This window comes from Leptonychotes weddellii, chromosome 15, assembly GCF_054177405.1.
Source record: "Leptonychotes weddellii isolate Sample4059 chromosome 15, ASM5417740v2, whole genome shotgun sequence".
Classification (NCBI taxonomy): domain Eukaryota; kingdom Metazoa; phylum Chordata; class Mammalia; order Carnivora; family Phocidae; genus Leptonychotes; species Leptonychotes weddellii.
In genome coordinates, this window is record NC_138383.1 from 39,284,308 (window position 1) to 39,298,360 (window position 14,053).

At 50.6% G+C, this 14,053-nt stretch overlaps 3 protein-coding genes across 7 annotated transcripts in view; 1 reads left to right on the plus strand and 2 right to left on the minus strand.

The window, feature by feature from the left end:
• Window positions 1-5,618, plus strand: part of SERPINF1 (serpin family F member 1) — an 11,290-nt gene extending 5,672 nt beyond the window's left edge. The window contains exons 3-8 of the mRNA XM_081806115.1: window positions 263-461; window positions 1,063-1,218; window positions 1,610-1,813; window positions 2,969-3,111; window positions 4,355-4,565; window positions 5,239-5,618. Of these exons, the coding sequence (XP_081662241.1) occupies window positions 263-461; window positions 1,063-1,218; window positions 1,610-1,813; window positions 2,969-3,111; window positions 4,355-4,565; window positions 5,239-5,498 (1,173 nt within the window). The 3' untranslated portion in view covers window positions 5,499-5,618. The remainder of the gene's footprint in view (window positions 1-262; window positions 462-1,062; window positions 1,219-1,609; window positions 1,814-2,968; window positions 3,112-4,354; window positions 4,566-5,238) is intronic.
• PRPF8 (pre-mRNA processing factor 8) overlaps window positions 1-14,053 on the minus strand; it is a 335,003-nt gene that overhangs the window by 102,745 nt on the left and 218,205 nt on the right. The window lies entirely within an intron of this gene.
• SMYD4 (SET and MYND domain containing 4) overlaps window positions 5,903-14,053 on the minus strand; it is a 51,377-nt gene continuing 43,226 nt past the window's right edge. For 3 of the 5 annotated variants that reach the window (XM_081806093.1, XM_031036854.2, XM_081806094.1), the window contains exons 6-11: window positions 13,167-13,358; window positions 12,603-12,766; window positions 10,167-10,299; window positions 9,219-9,335; window positions 8,886-9,009; window positions 5,903-7,777 (exon numbers count right to left, since the gene is read on the minus strand). In XM_081806093.1, the coding sequence (XP_081662219.1) occupies window positions 7,624-7,777; window positions 8,886-9,009; window positions 9,219-9,335; window positions 10,167-10,299; window positions 12,603-12,766; window positions 13,167-13,358 (884 nt within the window). In that variant the 3' untranslated portion in view covers window positions 5,903-7,623. Of the gene's footprint in view, window positions 7,778-8,885; window positions 9,010-9,218; window positions 9,382-10,166; window positions 10,300-12,602; window positions 12,767-13,166; window positions 13,359-14,053 lie in introns of those variants that run through there. The other 2 variants (XM_031036855.2, XR_014140700.1) reach the window with 2 other exon arrangements.

The window sequence follows — 14,053 nt, forward strand, 5'->3', positions numbered from 1 at the left end:
CACTCTCTTTTTTTAAGTATGTCACAGGCCTGAGGCTCACAGGTCACTAGTGTTTCGGTCAGCTAATTTCCGTGTGGGGCTGCCTGTCCCCAGCCGAGAACTCCAGCATGATCCGGGAGCACACCCTCCTTCCAACATTAGGCTACACGTAGGGTACTCAGGCAGGACGTCTCGAAGGGGCCAGAAGGACAATCCCACTCAGAGCAACGAGGGCTCCCGTCACGCACAGCTCATCTCTGACGGCCCTTGTACTCAAATCCAGGACTCCCCAGCTCCTGACACCACAGGGGTGCCCGTGGAGGAGGAGGACCCCTTCTTCAAGGTCCCTGTGAATAAGCTGGCAGCGGCCATCTCCAACTTTGGCTATGATCTGTACCGTGTGAGGTCCGGCCTCAGCCCTGCGGCCAACGTGCTGCTGTCCCCACTCAGCGTGGCCACCGCTCTCTCTGCGCTCTCGCTGGGTGAGTTCTCAGATGCGGATGGCCCCGGGGTCCTGGAGGCCCCCGCATAGACGCGGGCCCCTCAGGGAGGGGCAGAGAGGTGCTGAGAGAGCGGCCGCCCCGCGATCCCTCCCTGGCTCCACAGAGGGCGCCGACCACTGCCGACCCAGGGACGTGGCCTCACGACCACTCATTGTCGGGATGACTTCAACACTCATTCCATACACGAGCTTCTGCGTGCCAGCCATCCAGCTAGACGCTGGGGGTGCCCCGCCCGCAAGCAGGCGTGGTCCCTGCCCTCACCCGGTCACAGCTGTTCCCGGGGGGAGACTCGGGAGCAGGTGACCGCAAAACGTTCTGGTAAGAGCTGGGACCGGAGAAGCCCAGGGGCTTGAACCTTCCCTCCTGCCCTTGTCGCTCTCTCTAGGCCTCCTGGCCTTTGCCTGCTTGAGGAAAATCTTGTTTTTCTTCCACTGCCTTCGAATTTCTTGCCCACCTAGAATGCCTCCAGTATCAACAGTGGAAGACCGAGAGCGTGGTGTCCCCGTCCTGTCCCCGGAGCTGGCCTGACCTACGCCCGGGTGGCCCGTTACTAACGCTCCCGCCCTGGTCTCTCTGGCAGGAGCGGAACAGCGGACAGAATCCACCATTCACCGGGCTCTCTACTATGACCTGATCAGCAACCCGGACATCCACGGCACCTATAAGGAGCTCCTTGCCTCTGTCACTGTCCCCGAGAAGAACTTCAAGAGTGCCTCCCGGATCATCTTTGAGAGGAGTGGGTCACCTGGCTAGCCTGGGATGCCTGAGGAATATGGGGCTCTATGCTGCACGGGGGGGAAATGGGGGGTTCTTCCTAAACACTAGATCACGGCTGCCCAGGCTGGGCCTGGCGCTGGTAGGCAGGCAGGGGCCCCGTGAGCTCAAAGAGGATCAGAAAGAGGAAGTAGACTGAGGGCGACAGTGGGAGGGCCGGGGGAGGGCGGTACCCTGAAGAGAAAGAGCAATGAGTGAAATTCCTTGTTCCCTGTCCTGGGGAAGCTGGCACAGAGTCTCGGGAAGTCAGGGCCTGCTGCGCGGTAAAGCAGAGCCTCAGCCCGGCGCGCTCTCCAAGAGCGGGTGCAGGTGAGCGCTCAGAGCACACTCACTTCTGCTTCCTCTCTTCCCAGAGTTGCGGGTAAAATCCAGCTTTGTTGCCTCACTGGAGAAGTCCTATGGCACCAGGCCCAGAATCTTGACCGGCAACCCTCGCTTGGACCTTCAGGAGGTTAACAACTGGGTGCAGGCCCAGATGAAAGGGAAAATCGCTAGGTCCACCCAGGAAATCCCCAGTGGAGTCAGCATTCTCCTCCTCGGTGTGGCTTACTTCAAGGGTGAGGGCTTCACTTCTCCTTTGGCCAAGGGTGGGTGGTGGGTGTCAGAGGGGCTGGGGAAGGGGGGACGTCAGAGACAGAGCTCAGCAGGAACGGAGAGGCGAAGCCAGAGGGCAGCCTGGGAAAGGCGCCTGCCTGAGGGCTCCGTGCTTGTCGTTGGTCCCAGGCAAACATGTGGTGCGTGTCTACAAAGTGTAAGAGGCCGTGCACAAAGCCCAGCAGAGAGAAGAAAGCGCTAGCTCTCCTGTGCCTGTTTGGGGGTGGGCACTGTGAGATTCGGGCCGGAGTCAGATGAGGGTCAAAGCCCAGCTGGGCCTTCCCTGGCGTCGAGCCCTGCACAGGCCTCCCGGCCTTCCTGGCTCCCTCACCCCTAACACGGGCTGACACACTTACTTCGGAGGCTGGCTGTCTACATGGTCTCCTGTCTTCACATCCACCGGGGCACTGTGCCCGGGGCACAACAAGGATTCAACAAACCGTTGTTAGTTCTCGAACAGCACCCTGCTGTGGTGACGTGCCCAAGATTCCTCCACGGACCGTGTGAGGCCGGCCCCATTCAGATAAGACTTGGGTGGGATTTGGGGCAACCTCTCCTTAAAATGCTTTATAACCGTCTATCAGGCAGTAGCCAGTGGACCCCTGACCTTGAGAGAGGCCCTACTTGAAGCACCGATCTCCAGAAAGTGAGAGAAGCCGTTACAGGTCAGCATATTAAAGGTCCCCTTGGTAATCACCTGTGAGCATTGGCCAGGGCCTCCACCCCTCTGAGCTCTGGTGCTTTTCTGGATGTGAGAGGGGTGATATTGGGGTCCCTTGCAGCTCTGACCTCCTTTGATCCTGTCCCCCAGACACCTCACTGCAGAAGGAGACACCAGTTGACTTTTCTCCCAGGCCATTGCAGAATTTGTATGATCCAGATGGTCAAATCAATGATGCCTCCTATTTCCTCCCGAGTCTCTACATGGAGGGTATTCAGGCCCTTGACATATTGTGGTCCAGCCCGCATGTTCTGAGACAGAGCTGTTCTCTGACGGTCCGGGCCTCTAAGATTCCTTTAGCCAGGCAGCTTTCAACAATAGGCTTTGGTCTCCCGGCACCGTCCCAATGCCTGCCTGGTCTCCTGGGGCTCAGGGCACTCCATCTGTTTCATTCCAGGGCAGTGGGTAACAAAGTTCGACTCCAGAAAGACTTCCCTTCAGGATTTCCACTTGGATGAGGAGAGGACCGTGAGAGTCCCCATGATGTCAGACCCTAAGGCCATCATACGCTATGGCTTCGACTCTGATCTCAACTGCAAGGTCTGTAGGGGCCGGGTGAGTGGTGGGTCGGGGGAGGACAGAGACAGGCAGGATGGCATAGTGGGAATAGGATGACCTTTGAGATGGGACAGCTGTCTAAATTCTGCCCGCTGTGTGGCTTTCAGCAAGTCAATAGCTTCTCTGAGCCTTTCTTCTTAAAATGAAGGATAGGTATCGAAACTTATCCTCTTAGGGTTTGTTGTAAGGATTAACAGATAATGTGAAATGGGCTGAGACTGGGCAACTCACATGTTGGTGTTGTCTTGTCTTTTTTCCCCTTCTTCCTCTGCCTCTCTTTTTCTTTCTTTGGCGGGAACTTTTATTTCTAGAATTCAAAGCCAAACTTAAAAAAAACCTGTCACACACTCCAAATTGCTGGCATTCTAAGTCTTTCACATATACCTCACATCTTTTAATTCTAAGTCAGTAGTTCTTAAACCTTCTTCTTTGGGAATCTGACAAAACGCCTAAAACAGTTGAGAGAAATGTCACGTATGCACACGCACATATTTCCGTATGTGGTTTCAGGGGCTGTTAGGACTCCTGATGCTGTTTGTCCCATGGACCTAAGGTTAAGAACCTCTGCTCAAAAGACCCATTTTATGTTTTATTTTGTTCTCTATAGATTTTATTTATTTATTTGTCGGAGAGAGAGAGCGAGAGCGAGGAAGAGCACGAGCAGGGGGAGTGGGAGAGGGAGAAGCAGACTCCCCGCCGAGCAGGGAGCCCGCTGCGGGGCTTGATCCCAGGACCCTGGGATCATGACCTGAGCCGAAGGCAGACGCTCAACCAACTGAGCCACCCGGGTGCCCCTAAAGACCCATTTTTTGTTTTACTGCTTCTGTGTTGCTGTACTCAACACCCCCCACTTCTAGTCCAGGGCTCTGTATATAACAGATGATCAGTCACTACTGGCAGACAATCTTTGGGAGAAAACACAGACCTGGAATTCAATTCTAGCTCCTTGAACCACAGGAGAAAATTCTTTCAGCACCTAACTTCAGTTGGTATTAGGCCAAGGTAAGAAAAGACAACAGTCTACTTTTTTGAAGGAACCTCAGTAAACATCTTGCTGCCAGAAGGCAATGGCCAAGAGGGACAGTTATTAAATAGATTAGGGGCTGGGGACAGCACGGCCAGGGACCCACCGTAGGAGAGGAGAAGGCAGTGTGGAGTGTGTGTCGAGCCCTGGGCTCTTGGGCTCCAAGGGACTAACCCATGTGCTCCCTCCCTATTGTTTCAGATTGCCCAGCTGCCCCTGACTGGCAGCACGAGTATCATCTTTTTCCTGCCCCTGAAAGTAACCCAGAACTTGACCATGATAGAGGAGAGCCTCACCTCTGAGTTCATTCATGACATCGATCGAGAACTGAAGACTATTCAGGCGGTCTTGACCATCCCCAAGCTGAAGCTGAGTTATGAAGGCGAAGTCACTAAGTCCCTGCAGGAGATGAGTATGTCTGCAAGACCACTTTGCTCTTGGGTGGGTGGAGTTGAGCCTTTGAGCTTTCCACCCGTGCTAAGCAGCACTCAAGGGCTCTATGGCTTTGTGGGGAGGCCATGGATGATTCCTTAATTCTAGCAGTGCTGGAGGGGAAGCCTGAACTGCCTTTCTTATCAGACACATTCCTCAGCCCCAAAAGCACGTATCTTGTAACAGAACACTGTCTCTCCACAGGTCTGTTGAGCTGGTTTTTAATCTTTTTTTTAAAGATTTTATTTATTTATTTGACAGAGAGAGACATAGCGAGAGAGGTAACAAAAGCAGGGGGAGTGGAAGAGGGAGAAGCTGACTTCCCCGATGAGCAGGGAGCCCGATGCGGGGCTCGATCCCAAGACCCTGGGATCATGACCTGAGCCAAAGGCAGACGCTTAACGACTGAGCCACCCAGGCGCCCCAGAGCTGGTTTTTAATCTTAACCTCACTTGCTGTGTGCTCTTGGGCAGGTCACTTAAGCCCTACCCAGCCCAGAGGTCTACAGACCTCACCGAGGGTCCAAAGTGGTGACGTACTCCCAGCTTGCCTGCCTTCTTGAGAATCAGGACTCCCATCCAAGTGGACTCTATTCTTTCGAGGGGTGTTGGGTAAGGCAGGGTTTTAATGGAAATCTCTCTCAATTTCTGCAGAACTGCAATCCTTGTTTGATTCGCCAGACTTTAGCAAGATCACAGGCAAACCTATTAAACTTACCCAAGTGGAACATCGATCTAGCCTCGAGTGGAACGAGGATGGGGCAGGCACCACCCCCAGCCCAGGGCTCCAGCCTGCCCGCCTCACCTTTCCCCTGGACTATCACCTCAACCAACCTTTCATCTTTGTACTGAGAGACACAGACACAGGGGCCCTTCTCTTCATAGGCAAAATTCTCGACCCCAGGGGCATGTAATGCTCCAGTAAATAGCCTGGAAGAACAAAACCCTCGAGGGATGGCAGATTACATAGTACATGAAGGCTGCCCCTACAGTGTTTCAGTGTATACTTTGCAATAAAAGTGCTTTATCCTTAACTTTTGTTGCCCTGTTCCTCCTTCTGTTCTGAGCTATGTTAAGTTTAATATGAAGATAAATAGCCCTTTCGTGATTTGCTGGTCCTATACTTATAGCCTGGTCTCTCTAAACTCTGCAGAAAGTCACCACTTATAAGAACTTTTAGTTATCTTCACTGTATAATGCAGGGTGGATTCTCTGCTCTGGGAGTGTTTATGTATTAGGGCCACTAATGCTTGCAAGAGGGTATCTCCTGCCCCCACAATCAGTGGGGTATGCTCTTAAATAAATCAAACCTTAGGGCTTTTCTTTTTCTTATTTATTTTATTTTAGAGAGAGAGAGCGCACACACGAGCAGGAGGGGCAGAGGGAGAGGGAGAGAGAATCTCATGCAGACTTCGTGCTGAGTGTGGAGCCTGACGCAGGGCCTGATCTCATGACCCTGAGACCACGTCCTGAGCCGAAACCAAGAATTGGCTGCACCTCCCAGGTGCCCCCAAAAACTTTAGCTTGCTTATTTATTTATTTAAAGATTTCACTTATTCATTTGACAGAGAGAGCCCAAGCAGAGGGAGTGGCAGGCAGAGGGAGAGGGAGAAGCAGGCTCCCCGTCAAGCAGGGAGCCCGACGCAGGGCTCGATCCCAGGACCCCGGGATCATGACCTGAGCCGAAGGCAGATGCCCAACCGGCTGAGCCACCCAGGCGCCCCAAAACTTCAGCTTTTCATGCAAGCACAGATATCCCCCAGTCAAGCTAATGTCACCTGACAACACAGGATAACACACGGACAGATAAGAGAGGTGATTTGTAACTTAAGGAAATGTTTCATAAAGCATTTAAGGAAAGCTCCCAAGTACACCTAAAATGGGAACCTGACATGTGAAAATTCTAAACACGTTCTTTTTAAGGAAGCATGCCTATTTTACAGAGTATAAGAGGACCTTTTTTTAGGAACATGAAACATGACAAGTGTTTGGAACAGAATACAGAGCTGTCCTCAGGACTAAATTTTCAAGAAGAAAAATTTATCTCCATGAAAAAAAAAAAAATCTCACTGGCCACTGTCTTGCCACAGTGAATTAGTAGAAAGAAGAATAAATGAGATCCTGCCTGACCTTCACTCACACGTTTGAACGTAAACTGTGTTCTAAACACTAAGTTTCCTGAAAAGGTACTGCCAGACATCTCCAGGCTATTCATTTCCTGATGAGAATGCTGAGGCTAGCAGTGGGGACTTCCTGGGCAGGCCAGGGAGGGCAAGCTCTCAAAGCAGCATGGACCTGACGTTCCTTTCCACTAACTCACTGGAACCAGTGACTCGGTCACGGACGGTGATATGGCAACCAGGATTCAGAACAGAGAGTCTCCTAGCCTTCTGGCCAGGATGGAAATCTAGACTATTGTTCTACACATCCAGGCAGAAAAGAGCTATCACCCCTCCCTTCTGTCGCTCGAGTCTGAAACCACAAGCAGCAATGATTCTATTAGTGTTTGGTCAGCGGGTCTGCCAGAGTACAGAAGGAGAGGCCAATAATAAGGACTGGAAAACTGGTAGGAGACAAATTTAGAGTTGCCATCCCAGGAAGAGACTGCCCAACAATAAAGTGGCCCCATACTTATTTCTCTATTCACAATTTACACTGTACCAGTTTTAACAAAGGATTCGAGAAAGCTAGATACGATAACATGAAATGATGTCTCTAGAGGTAAGGAGCCTCGGTGATTTCTTGCTTTATAATTATTTTTCAATTACAACACAACTACTAAGAGCATAAGTTCCCATTGGAGTGGTACATAACATGTCATTACTACTAGAAGCCATAGGAATGTTCCAGGGAAATAGACTATCATCATTTAGTGAGATGGAGTCTAGCCAAAACCCCAGGCTAACATCCAGATGCCTGCAGATCAGCTAAAATCCTTTTAAAGGGCTTAGGCTCTCCAGACACTAGTTTCAAGTCTTTTCTGGGAACTGGGAGTTTTTACGGGAGGGTAGTTAACTATCTGAAGAAAACCTTGGGTTCCTACACTGAAGGCCCCAATGAGATGGGTGGCGAGTCCAATAAACAAGATTTCATCTTCTGTAGCTCCTGGATCTCATCATTGCAAGGGCCATAGTGAACCATCAGAACCTTTTCTGCCCTCTGTATTGTGTTCAGTGCTTCTGGGATTGCAAACCTGAACCAAAGGAGGTAAAAGGAGTGAAGCCACTCATTCAGTCAAGCAAACATTAATCAACGGCCTACTCCCACCCTGTGAAGAATACAAAATTATCTAAGATCAGTTTGTTCTCAGGGATCTCACAATCTAGAAGGGTAGGGGAGAGACCTTCACAAACACACTGTAAGGCAGAGTTTGAAAACAAAGTTATGAGAAAAAGCATAAAGATTCTAAGGTCCTGAGAAATAGGCAAATCTCAAGGTGTTCAATCTGGGATTTATCCCATGGTCTCCTCAGGAGTCTTCACCTGCAGGTAACCAAGTCCACCCCAGACCTGACTCTGTAGCCCTGTTCTCTTGACCAAATGGGCGACCTCTATGTCTTGGGTATCAGGTCCACAAACCATTCATAATCTTAGGATCGAGCTTCAAACATTGCCTCACCCCAAAGTGCACCAATGGCAGCTTTATCAAGGCTGGAAGGAAGTATTCCATCTAGAAATAGGGCCTCCCAATGACATCAACACCTACTGTTCTTTCCGTTAAACCTTCTGTTAAACCTTCAAAGCAGGGTCTGTCTGCCTTGACACTATTGCCATTTTGGGCCGGATACTTCTGAGCTGTGGGGGGCTGTCCTGTGCATTGCAGGATGTTTACTAGCATCTGGGCCTCCACCCTGAATCATGACAACCAAAAATGTCTCCAGACATTGCCAAATATCCCCTGGGGGCAAAATTACTCCTGGTTGAAAACAACTGCTTTAAAAGGAAAAGGATGGGGGAAGGAAGAGCCCCTGGAGTTGAAGGTGCTGAGAAAGAGGGCAGTGAGGGAGGCGTGAGGAAGCAGAGGGCTAAGGAGAGCTGCCAGGATGCGGGTGGTGGGACCGCCTGGCAACTTCCCCCTAGGAATGTCCCTCCAGTGCTAAGAGCTTTCCCCATATCTCTCAGGAGGCAATTCTAAAGCTTCAAGTTTGTCAGCAAAACAGAAGGAAAGGATCTTTCCTCAAGGGGAAATAGAGGAAGTTTCCATATGCTTAAAAGCACCATAGGAGAAAAGTAACGCCAGAAGAGCCTAATAAAAGACAGTGTGTGGCCTAGAGGGTGTTAGGAAACCAGAGAAAGACTTACCCATTGAAAAAGAGTTGGGCCAGTTTGAAGAGCTCATGGCCCATTTCAACACTGGATGGCCCATGCTGAACCTCAACCACTCGGAGACTCTTCTGGAGATGGGTAGCTGACTTTTGCCAGTCCCCTGTAAAGAAAGAGAAATCTGGTTCCAGAAAAGAACCACAGTCAACTGTGTTGGGTGAGTGTTTTCAGGGTGAGGAAAGCTCAGTGGAAGGTGAGAACAGCTTCAGCTGAAAAGACTGAGAGGAGTCCAACCAGATGAGGCTGGGCTCATGACCAAAAGCATAAGGCAAACGTGGTCCTCGGAGCAGCAGATGAAGACATGTGCCTTACCTAAGGCAGCGTAGGCCTGGGCCAGGGCATCCTCCATCTCTCCTACCATGCTGTGTTCTGCTGACAGGAAGCTCTCAGCGTCGTGCCGGCACCCCAACAACAGCTGAATGGCTTGCTCTATCAATGCAAAGGAAGGTGGCCTCATTCCTACACAAACCCAGGCCTAGAAATGAGAACCCAGCTCTTAAGTTCCATATTGGCTGGGCTGAATGCGGAAATCCCACTTTGTCTCCTTGTTGTGACCGACCCACAATGTTTGTTCCGATAAAGCTGTTGTTCCCTCACAGTTTCTCTTTCAGCAGAAGAGGTGTGAGGTGAGGCCTTCCCACATTGACGCTGGGTTTCCAACTTCAAGTGGCCTAGATTCCACTTACGATCATCATTTCTCTTGACTCAGAAATCTAAGTTAAAGGTCAACTTTTACAAAGTCGGGTAAATAAATTCCTATGACATCAAGTTCTAAGGCAGAATTTGTAAGGATAATGTGGAGTTCCACAAGTCTCTCTGAAAACAGCAGGCTACTTCTATCCACTGGGCACTTGTTCCACTGCTCTCTAGAAGAGATGGGGCTCTGAGGAGAGCAGACCAATCTCTCTAGGAAATTAGGTCATTAGGCCCTGGAATTAAAATAAATGACACAGAACTTCTGGATCTGCACAAAGACCACGGATGTCAGAGATAACCCTTTAGTCATCACGGGGTACTTTAACTTCGCTCCCTGACCCCCAGGAGAACAACAGCTTAAATCATCTGGCCCTTTTCAAGGACACCACACAAACTCAGCCGGTTAGGGCTCGGGCTCATTGGCCTGCATAGCCATCTTGTGGCTGGCATGGGGATAATTAGATGTAATTCTTCTATCATCACTGAGTAGCCTCGAGTCCAAGGTGAACCCAGAATAAATAAAAAGGGACGGGCTGGAGGACCAAAGCAGGGAGCCAGTCTCACCTAGTTGACCACTTGTGAGAAGCTTCCGGGCCTGCCCAACCTGCTGCTGAAGGTCCTGTAACCGGGAGATGAGGTGATCCCTGCTGACTGATTCCGTACAGGACGTGCTGCCACAGCTCAGAACGTCACCTCCCTGTGAAAGTCAGTTTGTCTTTAGTCCTGTACCACAGTCGGTTAGCAACACGGCATGTGTTTTACATTATAGGGTCGCTCTGCAGCTTCCGACCCTATGGGGCAGAGACGTCCCTACTAATACACCATGACCAAAGCCTGACTCAACTGGGTTTGGCAGCAGCAACGCTAATGAAAGCAGTAGGCGGTCCCTCCCGGAGACTTAATTTTTGCAACCAAAATTAAACTGGTACAGGTCAGTTTCTTTCCATCTCTATACCCCTCCCCTGTGTCTCTGGATCCAGAACTTTGGATGACAGACATATTTCTAGCGTTTATGAAGAAGCCATTAGTATAGAGTTGTTAAATCACTCTGTTATGCACCTGAAATTAATGTGACATTGTGTGTCAACTGTACTTCCATTAAAAAAAAGCAAAAGCCAGGGGCACCTGGGTGGCTCGGTCGGTTAAGCGTCCAACACTCGGTTTCGCCTCAGGTCCTGATCTCAGGGTCATGGGATCGAGCCCTGCATCGGGCTCCATGCTCAGTGCGGAGCTTGCTGGAGATTCTCTCTCCCTTTGCTCTGGCCCTTCCACTTGTGCTCTCTCTCTCTAAAATAAATAAATAGGGATGCCTGGGTGGCTCAGTTAAGTGTCTGCCTTCGGATCAGGTCATGATCCCAGGGTCCTGGGATCGAGTTCTGAAATCGGGTCCTTGCTCAGCGGGGAGTCTGCTTCTTCTTCTGCCTGCCGCTCCCCCGCTTGTGCGCGCGCTCTCTCTCTGACAAATAAAATATTAAAAAAAAAATAAAATAGGGGTGCCTGGGTGGCTCAGTCATTAAGCGTCTGCCTTCGGCTCAGGTCATGATCCCGGGGTCCTGGGATCGAAACCCGCATCGGGCTCCCTGCTCCGCGGGAAGCCTGCTTCTCCCTCTCCCACTCCCCCTGCTCGTGTTCCCTCTCTCGCTGTGTCTCTCTCTGTCAAATAAATAAATAAAATCTTTAAAAAAAAAAAAAAGCAAAACCGTAAGAAAACCAATAGGAAGAGATGCCAGGTGAGGCCTCCCTATATTTGACCTTGGGTTTGTAACTTCAGCTTTGCAACACGGCCAGCTCTACACTACACTTACGGTTCCCCGAAGAATACTGTATCCTCTGGCAGAGGAGAAAGTCTTTGAGGTGGACTTTTGCTGTTTTTTATTTTTTATTTATTCACTTATTTATTTTTAATTTTTGGGGGGGGAGGGGCAAAGGGAGAAGGAGAGAGAGAATCTTAGGCAGGTTCCATGCCCAGCACGGAGCCCAGTGTGGGGCTTGATCCCATGACCCTAAGATCATGACCCGAGCTGAAATCAAGAGTCGGATGCTCAACTGACTGTGCCACCCAGGTGCCCCATGTGCTGTTTTTTTTTAAATGCCAGTATCTAGACCCTCATTTGGCAACGGCAACATGATTTCTCCCGAGGATCCTCTCCTACCCTCCCAGAGTCAGTGCCTGGTGGCTGAGGGGGTGGGCGTGTGGCTCACATCTGACCCATTCCTCTGGGCCAAACAGCTGGAGGAAAACTATGAGTCTGATTTGCCACCAGCCACGGGTATCAGGTCAATGAAATGCAGAATTTTTGCCCAGACTGCTGTCGGGGAGCGTGTGCCTTTACCCCCCGGGAGCAGAGGCTGTGAGGCTGGGGCTGCAGGTGGCTGTCCTGCCCCAACCAGAGGGAAGTCTGGCTGGTACTGCGCTGACTGAGAAAGTGGAGCTGAGGCAGGTAGAGACAAATTGGGCCTTGGTGGGCGCCTGGGTGGCTCAGTTGGTTGAGCGACTGCCTTCGGCTCAGGTCATGATCCTGGAATCCCTGGATCGAGTCCCGCATCGGGCTCCCTGCTCGGCGAGGAGCCTGCTTCTCCCTCTAACCCTCCCCCCTCTCATGGACTTTCTCGCTCTCTCAAATAAATAAATAAATCTTTAAAAAAAAAAAAAATTGGGCCTTGGTGACGTTCTCAGCCCCTGGATCAAGCGGTTAGCTGAAATACCCCCGCACTGGGACCTTTCAGTGATTTACTTGAGCAAATAAATTCTCAAGTCTTTTTTCCCCCCCTTTCTCTCAGACCAGCTTAGGGGGGATTTTCTGTTATTTGCCAAGAGACCGATGACTAGACCCAGCCTTTCCTGGGGGAATTCCCGTGGAGGGGTAACCAGTGTGCGGGCAAGATGGGCTGAAGGAGAAGACACTGTGGCTCTCAGCCTCTCCTGGAGATTTATGGCCTCTGGGCTGGATGACTGACCTCCAGCACAAGTGGAGAAGAGAAGGGAGAAGAGAGCTTCACCTGCAGGGGTGCTCTGCACCGGTCACAACAGAATGCCTCCCACCGGGGCCTGACGGCAGCCCGGTGCTTCTCCTTCTGACAAGCCAGGCAGCTGCAGTCAAAGAAGTACTGGGACCTCAGCTTCTGCCGCCTCTCGGCAACAGCCATCCTGCTGCGGTGAGGCCCTGCAGAGAGACCACGCCTGGCCAATGTTTACGGCAACAGAGAGTCGGGCACTACTTACAAAACTTCAGCTTAGCAGAGGTGTTCTTCATCATGCGACAAGTACCCTTTACTCAAACACTCGTGGCGCTAGATATAGAAATAAGCTTCCAAGTTGCAAGGAAAAAAAAACCCCAAAGTTATTCTTAGCCCATTTTTTGGAAAAGGAAGTTTATGGGATTAAGCAGGGAGATACATGATAGTTTAGACACAACAGGGCCAAGGAAGGAGGCCAGAGGCCTTTTTTTGGGGGGGGGGCCTAAGTATGCACTGCCTTCACCTGTCCGGGGGTTTGCTCGTTCTCATTCGCCCTGTCCTTTCCTGCCAGAGAAGCGTGGCCAGTGATGAGGAGGGAGGGCTCACCATAGCAGTGGAGGATCTCTTGCCCTTTTCCAATCTTCTCTGATGCCCGGATGGTGGCGACGGTGCTAATGAAGGACACGCTGGTGTTGGGGCTACAGGAATGGTTCAGGAGGCTGACAACAGGGAAGATGCCTGTGGCAAGGCGGACCTGTCTGCTGTTGGTAACGCTGTTCTCTTTAGATCCTGAAAGTGCTGGAGGAGAAAGGAAAAATGCGTCAGGATGTTAGTCTTGGCCTCACCATCCATTCCTCAGAAGATGAGCTGGGCAACTGGGCCTGAAGCCCATCTGAGTCATAGCTCCACAGCCAGATCCAATATACATCAGATGGAAAACGACTCACAGCAAACTCTCATCCCCAGGAAGCAAAGCAAATGAACACATGAAAAGTCCACCGGAATCCTGGAACCTAACCATTGTGTCTCAATATCAGAAAAAAATCCAAAGGTTAGAATTTATTAAAAAAAATAATAAAGGAACTATCAGTCGGGAACCTTCCAGATAGACAGTTTCATAATGTTCACCAGGACACAGAAAACCAGAGTACCTGCTGAGGTTATTTCCCAAAGGCTTCTATAGTTGAAGCTGCTTTTGTTTAACTGGTCTTTGGTTAGTTAATAGAACAAATAACCTAATTATTCTCCCAAACTAAACAGGTTTATAATACATTCTTAAAAATCATATTCCTTAAGGGCGCCTGGGTGGCTCAGTTGGTTAAGCGACTGCCTTCGGCTCAGGTCATGATCCTGGAGTCCCTGGATCGAGTCCCGCATCGGGCTCCCTGCTCAGCAGGGAGCCTGCTTCTGCCTCTGACCCTCCCCCCTCTCATGTGCTCTCTCTCTCTCATTCTCTCTGTCTCAAATAAATAAATAAAATCTTTAAAAAAAAA